General features: G+C 36.8%; 1 protein-coding gene across 7 annotated transcripts in view; it reads left to right on the top strand.

Moving 5' to 3' along the window:
* The window catches only part of HDAC6 (histone deacetylase 6), a 164,629-nt gene that overhangs the window by 70,740 nt on the left and 76,431 nt on the right, over positions 1-17,458 (top strand). For all 7 annotated transcript variants that reach the window (XM_083133943.1, XM_083133942.1, XM_083133940.1 and 4 more), the window contains 2 exons: positions 1,891-2,132; positions 8,180-8,261. In XM_083133943.1, coding sequence (XP_082990069.1) covers positions 1,891-2,132; positions 8,180-8,261 — 324 coding nt within the window. The remainder of the gene's footprint in view (positions 1-1,890; positions 2,133-8,179; positions 8,262-17,458) is intronic.

Raw genomic sequence — 17,458 nt, 5'->3', positions numbered from 1 at the left:
TGAACTAAGTATCTGTGAATTGGAAATTTATCATACAAACTTTGAATAAGTTATTTCTACTGGATGGAATTAAAACTATGAAAATGATTTGTGAACTTTGATTCTTCGAAAGTGCGTTTTGTGTATCTGCAAAATATATTTTTGTCAATGAAAATATAGCTTACATCTGATTGAAGCTTGAAATATACTAACGTGTAATGTTCTATGAATATTGATGTCATTTGTGACATAACTCTTGACCTTACTGATATAATGTGCTATATATAAATATGATGTCTTGTATATATTATATATATGACGTACAATATATTTGTCAAGTATTAAGATCTTTATTATTTAAAAATATGAATTTCACTTCATAATAGAAGACAACTAGCGCTGCAATTTTATTATTTTCACATGTTATATAAAAATGAAAGTTGTATAATATTATTAGCATGCTGAATAGTTGAAATTGTATACCTCTGAATTATCGAGGGTAGAGCTTTTTTGGACTATGGAAACATTTGATGAATTTTTGTGTTATCATTAAACTATACTGAAAGGATAGATGTATCAACATCTTTGTTACACAATCTTTGAAATTTATAAATAATTATTTTGGGAAACATAAGGTGATGTTACAATGTTTATCTTCTTCATAATGATTTTTGTACTGCTAATGCCCAGTTTCCTAATAATACGAAAAATCAATCCTTTTTTTAAGATGTCCAATTATCCTTAAAATAAAGGCATCTTCAGAATCAGTTGTGCAATGATAATTTTATTTCAGGGGAAGAGGGGTCTGTGCTGTTATATTCTGTTTGAAAGAGAAAATTGCTATATGGCTGAAAAAAATATGCATACAGTTCTTGTGACTGTTCTGTGATAAGTATGTTGCATACAGAAGTCAAAGATTTCAAACAGTCAAATGAACTCTCTACATGTAAGGCAGTGGTTCTCAAAGTGTGTGTTGCGGCACCCTGGCCACCACGAAATGTTCCAATATTTTCACTGAAATGATATGATTGTTCCAAATATGTACTTATTTAGTGCTTTTTACACATAAAATGTTTCCAAATTTGAAATGTGTGTGTTTTTTTTTAACTTGAGGCAAGCAACCTAACCACACTAACTGAGCATTTCAAGTGTTAGATAGGGCTACATTCTGACTTCGGCATCGTGGAAAAATCTTGAAACACTAAGGGCACCGTGAAACGAAAAAGTTTGGGAACCTCTGGTGTAAGGGATGATTTGAGAAGGTGCCCAAAAGTCAACATGTAGTACACCCTGATAATTGCAGTCTGCAGGTCAGTGAGACCCTGGACCAATGGGTCATGTTTGTACTTGTGTATACGACGAATGCCCCTTTACAGCCTCCGCTTTTAATTATAGCATGGAGATTTTATCCTTGGGGAAAATATAGTTTTAGTTCTTAAGGAATCTATGGCTGTATTACTTTTAAAAATCTAGTGAGGAAATTCCTAACAACATTTTTTATTATCTTGTTAGGGCACTGCCCTCAAATTTATTTTACTTAAGGTTCTTATCCCCATATTGTGTGATGGGCAAAAACAAGTGTGATAATATAAATTAGGTCAATTAACTAAAATGAGGCCACCGCCAGAAATTGTAACAAAACCACAATATTGTTATGAATGGCAAGTAATTGTTATTGTGTGAGAGCAGAGATGGTGTTGCAATTTTTCAGCCACAATTGTGCACGTGGTATTACAAACAATGCCGAGTGGATATTTCAATCAAGTATTCACATCATTTCAAATGCAGGTCAGAAACTTGCTGTGCTGATTCATAACAGTTGATGGATTTAGATTCTAAAAGTATTAATAATATGATGTAATGCCTTACGATTTTGTAAGTAGTAACATTACTTCATTGTATTTGTTGCAGTATTCAAGAGACTATTCTGGATGTTATATACACCCACAGACAGTATTGGAGGTGCTTTCAGTTTCAACCAACGCACAGCATAAATGATACGAGGGAACCAGGCATAATTTACCATACACCTCAGGTGAAATTCCTAGGAACAGATGAAAAGCCAGATTCCTACGAAACAAGAAATTGTTATCCAACACAGAACTTACAAATGATCGAGGAGATTGATAGAAGATTGAACTCTCTGAATTTAAGTAAGTCACATTCTCGTTTTGTTTATTTATCAGTGCTGATGCGATACCACTTTGAAACCCATACCCATACCAATGCTGATACCCTTGTTGATTTCCGATACCAATACTTACAAATTGTAACAAATGTTGTGTTCAGAATATTTTTAACATTAATATATAAAAGGGATGGAATAAAATGAAATTATGGTTGATATCAATAAAATAACGACATAAGATTCGCCAATGCCAATAACCGATATTCGACCAATCCCCAAAATAAAAAAAAAAATCCAAATGGTTCTTGAAGAACCTGAATGGTTCATTGACTCCTTAAGGCTCACTGGACCTTTGACCAATGGCAGGGCAGCTGTTTTCGAGTTTTCATCTTTCAAAAAACCGCTATGATATTCCAAAATCTTAACAATTACATATTCTTAGAATTCCTTCTAAAGCATTCACGTGAATCTTCATGTGGTTTAGATTCACTGTTGTCTACACATTACCAATAGTTTATTAGACTTACGTAACCATGAAACTATTGAGAATATCTAGGCAACAGTAGAAGTAAACCACAGGAAGATTCATGTGAATGGTCTAGAAAGAATTCTAAGAATATGTAATTTTTCCAGATTTTGGAATATCAGAGCAGTGTGTTTTTTTTTGAATGGAGAAAAACTCAAAAACAGATGCCCTGGTGTCTGTCAAAGATCCAGCCAAGTCTTAACAAATGTACTTTACCAGAAGTATTCCCTTTGAAGTCAGCACCTTTTCAAGCACACGCTTTTCAAACTTGCTGGGAAGTACAAAAAATAAATCGTAACTCCAGAACTAATTGTCATAGAGAGATTAAATTGGTTTTGCTTTCTTTCTTAAAGACAGGGCTTTTAGCTGTGGTAAAATTACACATTGTGCCTCCCAAAAATTAGTGTAAAGGAAGAACAAGAAGAAAGTTGAATACCCCTCTGCCCCCTCAATAGACCGAAGTGAATGAAAAAATATAGTATGTAGCGGTGGGACATTCCTACAACCATGCAAATTTTCATTGAAATCAAACTTATACTTCTTAATGAAGAAAGTAATAACATTATATAAAGCAGCAGGGTTGCCAGCTTCGGGACAATGTCCAGAATTTAGCTTCTAGCGACAACCTTATGGATGCCTGATTAACCAAATTTAGAGGGAACCACGACAAAAGACCAGTCTATAAGGATACGTAATGCACATGCTACAATTTTGGAAATAAAACAGTACAAATTACAGTTTTCGCAAATTTTGCATAATTACGGAAAATTTCGAACTTTGTGCTTTGCTCCCATTTCCTCCCTGGACCCTTAATTTTTACTTAAAATGTTGCTTTTTACTCATTCTTATATTTAGAATTTAAATTGTTCAAAAAGATGCAGTGTTTGAAAAGTTGAGAAGTTTTATCTTCAATTTATCCTGTAGTGACAAGAGGGAAACAAAGGGCTTTTTGAAATGGCACTTGTTAATAATATTAATAATGGATGTATTGTTTTGTAATTCAAGTATATAATAACTTTAGATGTATACTAATGAATACTATTATCTGCCGTGTGCTACCTTGTGGTGTGGGAAAATTTAAACAATCGGATGTTTGCCACCACATCCCCCTGGATCCTTAATTGTCAGACATTGCTTAAAATAACGCTTTTTAATAATTCGTGCTTGTAGAATTTAAATTTTTCAAAAAGATGCAGTAGTTTTATATATCTATTCCATAATAATACAGGGGTGACAAAGGAAAAATAAGTACTTTTTCAAACTTGGCTTGTTAATAATAGTAACAATGTATATATTGTTTTCTAATTCAAGTATGTCGTACTTTCATATGTATACTAAATATCAAAAAGGACAGAACTGAAATTATGTGTAGTTTTCAAGAAATAGCATGCCATTTCTTGAAAGCTACACATGATATTTCAGTTCTGTCTGCTGACAGGAATGTCAACGAAAATACAGGCGTGGTTCCAAAATCAACCATCCGGACGCTAAAGGCTAAATGAAGGGCTCAAGTGTAAAACATTTACAAAGTAAAATGTGCCATCCTTTAATTTTCAAGTGAAATTGCCATGTCATACAATTTGCATTGGACTCAGTGAAGCCTTCTGAAATTGGTAAAAACAACACAAAAACAATTTATCTACAGTATAGCTTCTAATAATATTTTTTCTTAATGAACTCAGAAATTACCAAAATGTCACTTACCGTGTTTTACACCCGAACCCTTCAAATTATAAGTTTTTATATCTAGTCTTACCATAAATACTGTCTCAACTTTTGTGGGTGGCTGTACCTCCGACCGTAAAAGCTTGCAAATGCCGGAGCTGTGATGTGAAAAGTGAGTCATTGCTGGTTGAGCTGCAGAAGTGGAAAGTCATGTGTTTGAAGTGTTCAAGATGGAATGGGGCGAGTACGAGAATCGTATGGCTATTATAGCTCTGCATAAGGTAGGCAAATCTCCAGGGGAGATTTTCAAACTTCTGCAGAAGCTGAAAATTAATAAGAGATTCGTTTACCGCACAATCTAGTGCTTCATTGAGACAGGGGGCAAAGACAGTATATTTCCCTTTGTAGATAAGATTTACAATAGTGCGGGGCCAAAAGTGGCGAAAACTGGGGGGCAACTACCACTATCGGTTATGTCTTCCATGCCACTCATTTCATCCTCGTTGATGGGACGATCTTCCAAGGAGCTATCATCTTCCAAGGGACTATCAACATCAGAATTACTGTGGTCGGCAATATTGATAATAATGAGTCTCTCTGTTGCACTATGAATTAACGGTTCTGCCTTGAGATATTCATCCTCAAATTTTTTTAATGTGATTTGACACTTTTTCTCACGCTGAAAGTGGTAACGTGGCTACAAATTCTGTGCACAAATTAGTAGTTGATTCCACAGTAAACTTGACATTCTTTTTCGAAATGTATTGTTTCATGTCTGCCCGTAGTTCTATCGGGTTAAGATCTGGGTGGTATGGCGGTAAACGTACAACGGAATGACCGTGTTCTGCTAAGATGGAATCAATTTTGAACATTTTCAAACAGGGTTTGTTAAGTTTCACCAATGAATACAATTCTGGTTTGAACATGTGTGTGTCAAAGGGGATGTTGTTTTGAACGAGCCACTGAATCATAGTATCTTTTCGGGAGGAGGAAGAAGGTGCAGGAAGTCGATCACGTTGTTTCTTCATGCTCACACAACATTTATGACATTCGGCAACCCTGCCTGTGTGCAAGATAAGGGAAGTTCGCGCATGCGCTTGCCGCGATTCCGACCCAGCACACCGGTGGGAGAGTTTCTTGTCTCACCTCTTGTACTGTACTGATAATCTGCCCCATCCTTAGTAAATGCATAAAAATATTTTGTTGCGACTACAGGAAAACCTCATTAATATGATATTGGTTAATACGAAGTACCCTTTAATCTGAAGTTCTTCCCATTCCCCAGCTGCTAAGATAGGATTTTTAATGTATTTCAGTACAGATAAATCAAAATATGGATAATTTTTAATACGAATTTGTTTACAAGACCCTTCCACATAACTGGTTTTGCTCAATAGAAATAGACCCCGGGAAGCCAAGAAGGAAAGGTTGAACCTGGAGAGAGCTTGGATGATATTTTAACTTGACCTCGACTTGTTTCCTCATCCTAAAAGCTGCTTGGCTACTTGGAGAGGGGCCTACGTAGGTGGCCAGTAGCGCTTGCATTCTTTGTCAATCGCTGAAGACATTTTCTTCCTGCCTGACAAGAAATAGGAGATAACATAGCAGAAACCTTCATTCAGATTGTTACCTGGAAGTCTCATCCACCAGATTCTGAATTCGTGGTTTCGGATTGGGCGACTCTTGACCTTGTAGCTGATAGCATCCATTATCAGCATCCTTCAAAACATGTTCCTTGATCTGTGGGTTGAATAGGAATGCTGCTGTTAACCCTTTCGTAACTCTATCTCCATTTCCCACCTCTACCTATCCTTTTTCCATAAAAAGAGAAAAAGGGTGGGAAGTGAAAAGATAAAGAAAGAAGGGGACGAGGAGAGAGAGAAGGAAATGAAAAAAAAGTGGTCAGAGAGTGGGGAGGCAGGGCAGAGAGACAGAGGGAGGGAAAGAGAGAGAGAAAAGCAGTGGACAGTGTCGTACCCAGAATTTTCAAAAGGTTGGTTACGTCTATTTTTAGTAGTAAGTCCTCATTTTGCCATCTTTACCCACATTTCACTTTGCTCGGTGATGCACATTTTTTCTCGCGTGGCAAATATCGATGTTACACTTCCCGTATGATCTCCTGCTGGTGCCGCTGGAACCTCACCACTTGACTCAGTGGTGATACAAAATGTTCTGCAAGCCATTTCACTTTACACAAAAGCACAAGTGATTTTCATGCAGCCGTTGGAATTATTCAATGTATAACATGTACCCTATTTTTTTGGGGGGGGGGGGATTGAATGTGCTGAAAAACAGTAAACTTAGTGACAAGAAAGGTTGAGTTTCATCGCCCAAAAGATTTTATCACACCAGTTAATTCTGTAGCAGAGAAATGTTGGTACGTTCGTGGTAATTCTTTCATAATTCTGATTGAACAAAGGCATCCAATGGGTACTGAAAGCTCTGAAGTTTCTCTCCCACACTTCTCTCTTCTGAGTTATGTTGTCAGGTTAAGCTTCCTGTGCACAATTTAAACAAAATACCACTTTTTAAAGACTTTTTGGTGAAAACTTTTACATGTTTTTTTTTACCTTCCCACAATATGCCATGTAAGCTGCGTGCTCTCATTTTATGTCGCATTTTTAGTTTAAAGATGCATGGCATACTTGAGTCAATACAGTTTCATTAAAACGTACAAAATTATTATATAGTACATACATAGGATAATTTTTTAGTAGTGGCAACGCTAAACGTTGCCGCGCAACGGAGCCAGGCAACGTCGTTCATACCAAAGATTAGTTACATGCGTACCCTCCCTCAGAGCAAATGAACTCACCCTTCCCACTCCATCCCCATGTGCAGTGACAACAAGAACAGAGCAGTTGTGAGTGAGCGGTCGCGGAGTGCAGTCACGATGTTTACGAAGCAGGAGCAGCGGAGGTGGTTAAAAAAAATTGAATGTGCTAGAGGTCGCACAGGATGACAGTGTCACCATGGACTGCACAGGCTTGCGGTGCATCTGCTTTACCATACCAAACAGTAGCAAGGTGGGTAAGAGCATTCAAAGAAAGACGCGATAATGTGTCCGACATGCCTCGGTCTGGTCATCCCCCAGTAAGAGACGAAGACGTGCAAACTGTGTCCGCGTTAGTGGGGACGGATCGGAACTTCTCGATTCAGAGACTTCGACCTAATCCCTAAGATGAGGAACCACTTCGTGGGATTCGCTTCCTAACAGTTCGAGACATTCTTCTGGTAGAAGATCGCTCTCTTCGCACTATCAACAGATTAGGCAGAGCCAACGGCATCCAACTGCTTCCACATCGCTGGCAACAAGTTGTACACAACGCTGGGGACTACATCGAAGTCCTGTAAAACTTAGAATCATGTATGTATACTATGTGTCTAGAAAATAAATAGTTGCCACTACTAAAAAATCAGCCCTTGTATAGAGCTTCTTTTAAGAGCTATTACCAAGTTTAAAACACCCATGTAGGGTAAGTTATACTTTAATTCCACATGAAAAACAGGTGCCATCTTGAAAAGTTTGGATAACTCAAGAGTCGTTTAATTCGAAGTTGACATATTTTGGTCCCTTGAACTTCTTATTAATGAGGTTTACCTGTACATCAGATCAGTCTACTTTTGAAATATTTGTTGCTTCACAAATTAGAATCAGAATATTAGAGTATTTGGCATTTGATCACAAAATCCTCTTTTCCACACATTGCTGTAACAAAATAAACGAAAAGTGTTGTTTTTGCATAAATTCCGTAATATTAGCCCTGCTCTTGAACAAAGTATCATAATTAAATTCAAGTCAATGCTTTGGTATCAGCTCAAATATAATTTTTTCTCTCTTTACAAAGTACAAATGCTTAAATTTTATTGTCTTTTTTCAGGGACCTCTTTATCATGTCCTCCACATAGAGTATGTCTGGTGTATGATGAACACATGCTGAAGCATCAGAACTTATCTCAACCGTAAGTATTTTTTTCTGTCTTGTTTGAACCATTTTAAAATATGTCATACTCTAAGGATGTCAATTCCACAGATTTTAATGCACTGTTATTGTTCTCTGATTGTTGTTAGTTACACAAATGTGGCAACCAGTTACTGGTAATCAGTTGATTCTTATTCAAAAACATGATGCCGTTTCTGCAACCACTACATGCGGAAGTGTTTCTGTTAATTATGTCAAATTCTTATGCTTGGTATCCAAGTGAAGGAGTTACACTGCAGGAGTTGTACTCTTAAGGGTAACTATGAGGAATGTGTTCACCTTTAGTGCACATTATATCTGATAGTTCCTGCAAGCTAATAGTTCCTCCGAGAGTATTGGGAGAATTGTACCCACCCTAGCTGGACTGAAGTGCTTTTCGGTTTTTCGTGTATATGTGTTCATCTATCCTATGAAGGTTGTGGCTGTCAAGGGAAACCGGATGTTAAGGGCATGCGGGACAGTCTCCATCCGGCTTTTCCCTCGTAGTCAGTGTTGCCAACTTAGCTCTCTTGGAGCCAGATCTGGCTCCTTCATGCACTCGTTTGCCTGTGAACTGGGACGCCCGCCTCCGTGCCTCACTATGATACCATCACTGGTTCCGGCCCACATAGACCAACTTTTGACATGATTATACATTTTGCATGTGACGTTATATTGGCTGCGTTGCCCCATCCCCTCTTATATCCCCTGCTACTTCTTTTATAGCACCGTGTTGATGTGAAATGGGCATAATATTGTTATCAGTTAATCCTCTTTATTTTCGATTTCATACGACCATGAAATGGGTGATGCCGCAGGATCTAGATGTTGAAAACTAAGAATAACGGTATAGCAGCACCCAACCCTTTTGACAACTAACATTACTCTAGGAATCAGTTCGTAAATTTAACTCCTTGAAAGTCAGTTTTAACTCCATTTAAGGTGAAATTTATCTCTATTATGCACATCAGGTTTGGCAACACTGCCAGGAGGCAAGGAGAAATGCATTGGTCATGTGGGAGTATTTTTTGATTTGTTATCTTGGAAATATCAAACTTCCGATGGAATAGAAAAATGATGTCAATGGGAAGAGGGCAGTTTGAAGAAGTGATTGCCCAGCAGGAAAGTCGAAACTCCAATTTGATTAGCCATTACTTTGATTCCCCATAAGGAATACATGGGATTCCGAAAATTCTTATTTGTCATATATTTTACAGGTCATATCTAGCTTAATAATGAACTTTGAAAAATGTTTCGACCTGCCACATGTATAGAAATTCATACTCTCTTGTACCTTGCCGTTTTTCTTCAGTAGTTTTGCCCATTCTGACGATATTCAAATAAATGCACACATGTGCGTAACTGTATCTCCTCGCCTTAACAAAGTTTGTATGATTATTATTATTGTTAGTGTAGTATTATTATTATTTGGTAGATGGGACATAGCTTTTCCATGTTTTTACACATTCTGGCTTACCATTTCTTGTTATTTTAAAGTAATCCTGACAAGGAATTAGGTAATGATCAGTACTAATACAGAAAGGGAATTGTTCAGGTTTTGCAGGACGTGTAATAGATACACTTTTATTCGCATATTTTTCACGAGAATGTTGTTGTAAAGATAATATATTATAGAAAAGGTCAAAAACAACCATTTTTCGCTTACCTCTGGGGTGGAGTTGAAAGCACAGCATGCTGTGACACCATGGTCCCTGGATTCAAACCTTGGCCTGGGCATGGGTGTTATTTGTAGGCATCCTTTCATCAATTTCATCACTCGTCCTCATGGTTGTGATTAGCCAAAAGTGGCAGAAAATTAACACTAAATAGTCTTAATTAAATCAATCAAACATTTTATTTCATTAGAGATGCTATTATTTGCAGGACCCTAAAAATTACATACTTTTTTCACATTTTTATGTTCCCACATCACTTAAATTCAATACTCCTACTAATATGAGAGAAATGAAAGGATGCAAATGTTTGCTTCACTGGTTCATGTCAGTGTGATTTGTAGTTTCTCTTCTACTCAACAATTCTTAGGTCCTTGTACATGGTTTTTGATAATTGCCGGTACTCCAAAACAGCATAGCTTTATTCATGAATTTTATGAAAAAAAAAAAAGAGCTGTTTGAGTAATGAAACACCAATGCACAGCCCCGTAGGTAGATATTTTGGCATCCTAGACAGGATTGTGGTTTGGTGCCTCCATCCCCTCTCACTACTATGCACCAACAGTTTATGTGCATCCTTTGATGTTTTCTTCTTATCCCATGGTTTGCGATATTTACATCCAACAAAGTTTGAAATGAGGAAACAAAGAAGAACGGATTGTAAAAAGTGTTTAGCATATTTAATCTCGTCTGAATAACGACGAGATCAAACGGGGAACATCATGTACAGAGTTGAATGGTGACATCTATTTTAAACATGGTGCCCCCCCCCAAAAAAAGTATCTAGGTGTCACTTCATCACTTGAAAATCTTCAGTTGTAACAAGATCGAATTACCAAGTGTAAATTTCTCCGTCGCATATTCTGACTTTGTTGTCATGACATCCTATGCTTCAGCCCCCAGCCAACCCTCACTACGGGCCTGCAATTGTAAAAGATACTTGATTTGTTTTCATAAAGCAGTGATAATACTTTTACTTCTAAATCACTACAGTAGAGTATGTGTCTACACAGGAGTTACTTCTCCTTAGCACTTTCTTCTACAAGTTCAGACCTGTTGAGGACAAGCATACCCTCGTAAGCACACACAACACTTGAAAATCAGCTCCCACACAGACAGGTACATGACAGGATAGTACTCACGCCTTCTAAGCAGAAACTGTTTTATGGGAAATCAAATCATAATTAAATAACTTTAAGGTTTTATCAGTTACCTCACTTCCTAGACCAGAGTCCATTATGTTTTCTTTTAAAGTATCTCCCCTCTTGTCCTCATGGTGCTTTGTCAACACTGAAAATTTGGGCTTCCACCAGGAATTAAACCTCGGGCTGCTCATAACAAAGGTCAGATCATTTATAGAACCATTGCAATACAGGTTTACCCATAGGACACTTTACATTAATAATGACTTTCAATTCATTTTTGTCAACTGACTGTTGTGCCACTCTGCAGAAAACATGATCAGAATTGTAGGAGCTTGATCAGTATGATTCATTGTGATGGCTCAGAAGCCCCATTACTAGCATGGAACAGAAACTACTGTGAAGGCAAATTCCACTGTAACAAATAGCTGTACATGTACGTCGTGACATGAAAAGCCTGGGCTCGCGAGAGTCCAAGGCTACTTGAACAGAGGCACTTCAATGTTGTAAGGTAGCAGAATAACTGTCTGGTGTCTGAGCAGGGAACTAAAACATGTCAACTTTTGAAAGCTGGTCAGGACAGACTAGGACAGCTTTATTCTCTCTTACGTAATTTACATCATGATAAAAGAGAAGTTAGAGTGCAATGAAAATTAGAGTGCAATGAAAAACCTCCCTACACACAAAGGGTGGATTGAGAGCTGTGGGGATAGCATTAAAATTGAATAGAAATATGCGATCACTACAATCTCTGCTGAAAAACTTTAAATCGAAGTTTCACTGTATTTGTATTCCTTGTTATTTCATGTTCCATTTCTGCTGTTTTTGGCTAATGCAACCATGAAGATGAATGATGAGTAGACAAAATTGATCAAGGGACAATCATGAACAGCACCAGGTCAGAATTTCAACCCAGGAATTTGGGTGGCAAGATTTAAAGTCATCTCTTACCACACTTGGTCATATAGCTTTCCTTCAGTTATCTGCTTTAGAAAAGTTAAAAAAGCATGGTATTGCAATACTGCTTAATGTGCTGCTTAATCTGAAAGTTTTATGCCAGAATAACAAATCATAATTTCTCTTCAAACTTCAGCAGACTTAGGACTGACAGATGTTATGTGCAAATTTTATTATCTTCTGAACAACAATTGTAAAAGTGGGCACTTCTCAAAGGTAATGTTCTCTTGCAGTCATTTGTCAGCATCATTTTTTGGCTTCATTAACCCTTAACCGGGCAACCAGTGTCTATCAGACACTGTTGCTTATATTTTGTGTTGCATACTCCAAAGGATACTTGCTGCAAACATGATATTTTTTTACTTTGTTTGTTTCTCTCTTTTTTCTCATTTCACAATGTTTGACTATGTTGGATCAAGAAGGTCAGGCTTAAAAAAAATTCCGTTTCACTTACATAAACAGGCAAGCAGTGTCTGTTGGACACAGTGTACAAACAAAAGTTGTAATATTACTTGAATATGTATTAATAAATGTTTAATAAAAAATAAAGTATTTAATAAGACCACATAAATATATTATTAACGCTAAAATAGAAAAAATGAAAAATATGTGAGAAAATAAAACAATTTCCTCACACTACCTTCCAGCCTAACATGTTTCATATACTATGCTGCAAAAAATGCAATTACGATGATGATGAATTCAAGAATACAAGAATTATGGACATAACAATGATGATTATATTAAATATCATGTTAGTGCTTGTTTCCACAGCGATGAAACAAAAAATCTCACATTAGTAGGGCAAGATCCATTTCAAACAATGCAGTGTCCGACAGACACTGCTTGCCCAGACACGTTACAGAAATAGCTTGCCCAGATAAGGGTTAATTCATGGCAATAAGCTAAATATCTGGAAATACTACACATCATCCTCCACAAGGAACTAAATTGTTTCTAATATTCTAGTGGTCCAAATGTACCATGAATAACCTTGTAATTGTGTAACCAGATAACTGCAATTGGTCTTTCTTCAGAAAAAGAGACTTTGTATTTAGACATCTTAAAACTGGGGTACATTAATTGTACATTCATATTCATCAAATAATTTAAATTGGCAGAACTTTCAACAAAAAATACAGGTCCTTTATAGAAATATTGGATTGGTAAACTTGTCAGTAATTGCACCGATATTATGCTATGCCCATATTGGTTGATAACAAACCAATATATGTACTGCCAACTAATATGTCCCACTCGTAACTTGTAATATTTATACTGTATTGGTAGAGGCACATATTTTTGGTAAATAAAAGAGCAAAATTTTGGTACAAAACAGTGTCAATTTCGGTGTTATAGCGGTGAAAAATCTAATCAAAAGCACTATATAAAATGACATTTTGGTTTTAAAATTGTGAATATAATCCAAAATTTGATTTTAAAACCACTTATTACACAAATCAAATGTATCCCTTCTAATAGCCAATTTATCTAGTTACCAGAGTATTAAGTTTATTCCTGTATGAAGTGATCCATTTTTGCTTCTCAAATATTTACAGCAGAATAAATCAATCTTCCATGAATTGCATAACTCATGGGATAACACTGGTCTACGTCCATTTTGCTGACTGGAGGCTGATGGTTGTTCTTTAGTAATTCGAGGGTGGTAAATCCAAAACAAAAATCCGTTTTTTTCTATCACGTCAGGTTTCGGAGGAAAATAGAAAATTATCTAAGATTAGGGATGTATATTTAGAGCAGTGAAACAACGTAGTCCGTAAAGAGGTCACAAGATGGCAGCACATGGAATATTATAATGAATATTATTTCAATCAGTTATTCGAGCATTGTTAACCCCAAAACAAAGGACAAATATTACTGACTTTGTAAGGAAAGCATATAGTGCATATTTCGGAATTAAATTGGGTGACCAAGATAAATCCGGGGCACCTCATAAAGTATGCAGGACCTGTGTAGACTAAAGGAAAGAAATATGTAAGCGTCTGGAACAACCTTCATGTGTCGGGACAGAGAGAGAGGCATCTAAGATATTTTCAAAGGGACGAAGAACTTGTCTATTGTACAGATGTGAAGGGACTAATTGAAGCTATGGGATGTACGTATAATGCAGAAGAATGGAGGATTTTTATTGATAGCTCGAAGAGGAGTTTGAAGTGTGTGTTGATGCATAATGGCAATAAGTTAGTATCTATTCCTGTTGACCACTCCGTACATTTGAAGGAAAGCTACGAAACAATGAAACTGCTTCGGGAGATAAAGTATGCATATGACAGTTAGCTTGTGTGCGGAGATCTCAAGGTCATTTCAATGTTACTTGGTCAACAAGCAGGTTTCACGTAATATCCATGCTTTTTGTGTTTATGGGACAGTCGAGCAAGGAACGAACATTGGGTATGAATACTGTGTCCCTCCAGGAAAATCTTTGAAGTCGGGGCTAAAAACATCCAGAACAAGCCGCTTGTTGATCCTAAGAAAGTGTTACTTCCTCCACTGCACATTAAGTTGGTATTAATGAAGCAGTATGTAAAAGCTCTGGATAAGAATGGGGCTTGCTTTAAATACATTTGCTCAAAATTGCCTGCATTGACGAATGAGAAAGTAAAAGCAGGTATTTTTGATGGTCCTCAGATAAGGATGCTAATGAAAGATGAAGAATTCTTACAAACAATGAACCGCACAGAGAAAGATGCATGTGTGCCTTTTCTGATGTCATTACAAACTTTCTTGGAAACTTCAGGGCGCTCAACTACGAGGTTCTAGTTGAAAATCTGTTGGTGACGTTTCAAAAGTTAGGAGTAAATATGAGTGCCAAGCTTCACTTCCTGCACAGCCACTTAGATATATTTCCGTCCAATCTTGGTTCCGTAAGTGAAGAAGAGGGCGAACGCTTCCACCAAAACATAAAAAACATGGAGCACCGATATCAGGAGAGATGGAATGTAAACATGATGGCCGACTATTTCTGGTGCTTGCAGAGTGACGTTCCTGAGTCCAACTACTCCAGAAAATCAAAGAAACATTTTTTTTTTTTGCCTAAGTAGGTATGCATGTTGTGCTATTCTGTGGTGTATGTTAAGTTTAGCATAGGTACAGGCATCAGGTGTTGACTGTATGTGCTCGTGAAACAAATTGATCAATTTGCCGGAATTGCCTAAAACTTTTTGTCCATTAAGAACTCCCTATTGAGAAAATAGAAACATATGTTTGTAAACAACGTGATGTGATACTCTGCATGGACATCTGACTACGACGCAATCTCTTTGCCAGTGCTGTTGGAATGTAGCCGGATATAATTTTCTGAAAATTTGGAAATGTGACTTGTGAAACAATGCAACTTAATACATGTTATCAGCTACGCCACCTATGTTTGCAGTCTTATAATTATGGAAAATTGTTGGCGTTTAGCCCAGTATTATTGTAAAAATTTTCAAATTTGATTTGTGAAAAATTGTGATGTGATACACTTTTTCTGACTACATATTTGGAATCAGCGACCTCAAATTATATAGAATCAGTTAAAATATCTAAGTCAGCAGAAAAAAATATTTCATTATGTACAGATATCTATATGGAAAATTGTTGGAGTTTAGCCCAGTATTATAATATTGTGAAAATTTTCAAATGTGATTTGTGAAAAATTGTGACGTGATACACTTTTTCTGACTACATATTGGAATCAGTGACCTCAAATTATATAGAATCAGTTAAAATATCTGTCAGCAGAAAAAAATATTTCATTATGTACAGATATCTATATGGAAAATTGTTGGAGTTTAGCCCAGTATTATAATATTGTGAAAATTTTCAAATGTGATTTGTGAAAAATTGTGACGTGATACACTTTTTCTGACTACATATTTGAAATCAGCGACCTCAAATTATGTAGAATCAGTTAAAATATCTAAGTCAGCAGAAAAAAATATTTCATATGTAGACCAGTGTAATTCATATTTCAGAAAGTGTCTCGTTGGTAATTAAACTCTAAAAATTTCATGTTTAAGAGTCTATTTCACATTTTGCAGTTCATTTCGGGTTAAAACAGGATAGTAAAATTCACACATTTCAGAAACATGAAAAGTTAACATTACGATGTGTTATTTCAGTTTTTGTGTTTTTGTCAAAAACGAAATAGGCATGCCTCTAAGTATTGGCCAAATTATTGGACTAAAAAATGAAGCACAGATAAACTCACTTTATGTAGAGAAATTTGACAGATTTAATGTTTTGTGATACACATTGCACTGTTAAACACACTACAACTACTTTGGTTCTTTTTGAGCCCATTTTAATCACTGCTTCTGTACAATTCCTTTATCACTCTCATTTCTAAACTTCAAACCATGTGGTTTATTAAATTTCATGTTGCTCCGGAGATGCAAATAAAGAACACCCTTACAACAATCAGAATTAATATTTTTTCCTTTGTTATAACCAAACAAATAACATAAATTACATGGTAAACAATGTACGTATTGTTACAGGCATTTTTGTGAATGTGCACCTATTGCCACCTATTCTTGGGACACAGTAAAAGAAAGTATTGTGGAAAGCAAGATTATATCGAAGCAGACAAACAGTTTAATCCCATAAAAAGTTATAACAATTGTCAAATGTATTTACAGTCAACTCTCGATTCTACGACCCCGGGTATAACGACCCTCTCGAAGTAACGACCCTTTTCCCGGGAACCGTGAAAAATTTAGAAAAAAATAGAAAAATTTGGAAAAAAAATTGAAGGAAATCGGCCGAAAACTGCGTTGTTTTTTTCCTCCACTCATTCCCTTTACGAGCGCTCTACCGCTCACAATTAGGTCTGAACTAAAAATAGACACCACCACACCATGCTTGAGTGATATCCAATAGCACTGACCTCTGCCCTCCCCTCCCTCAAGTGCACCAATGTTAACCCGCACCCGACTGCCGCTACTCAACGCGCCAGGCTTGTTTTGCCACGCTTTCTCTTGGATACGCGAGAAGAGAAGATCGAATGTGCTTGGATGTTATTTTAAATCGACTTGACTTGTTTCCTTGTCCTAAGAGCTGCTGAAAACTCGCAGGGGAGGGGGGGGGGGGATGACTGCTGGACTTGCAGTCTTTGCCAATGTGTATGGCAGGTCAAGCTCTTTCATCGATAAATACATCACCTTGAGAGATCAGAGTGCAGGAATGTTCGAAAATACAGATGCGTGGCACCTGTCCAGCTCTGACCTAGAGTTCAGTAGGTTCCCGTGAGTGAGCAACTTTCGGCCTTGTAGCCGACAACTTCCAGTAACTGCTTTCATTCAAAACGTGTTCTTTGTTCCCTGCAACACTTCATAAAAAGCGAAACTGTTAGAAATAATCAAAACTACATAGGTGAAGTAAAGATCGTCAACCCGCTTAATGTGTTGTCATCCAGGTTTCCA

Source organism: Lepisma saccharinum, chromosome 13, assembly GCF_977018435.1.
Source record: "Lepisma saccharinum chromosome 13, izLepSacc3.1, whole genome shotgun sequence".
NCBI classification, from domain to species: Eukaryota; Metazoa; Arthropoda; class Insecta; order Zygentoma; family Lepismatidae; genus Lepisma; species Lepisma saccharinum.
This window is presented reverse-complemented; position numbering and strand designations above follow the sequence as displayed.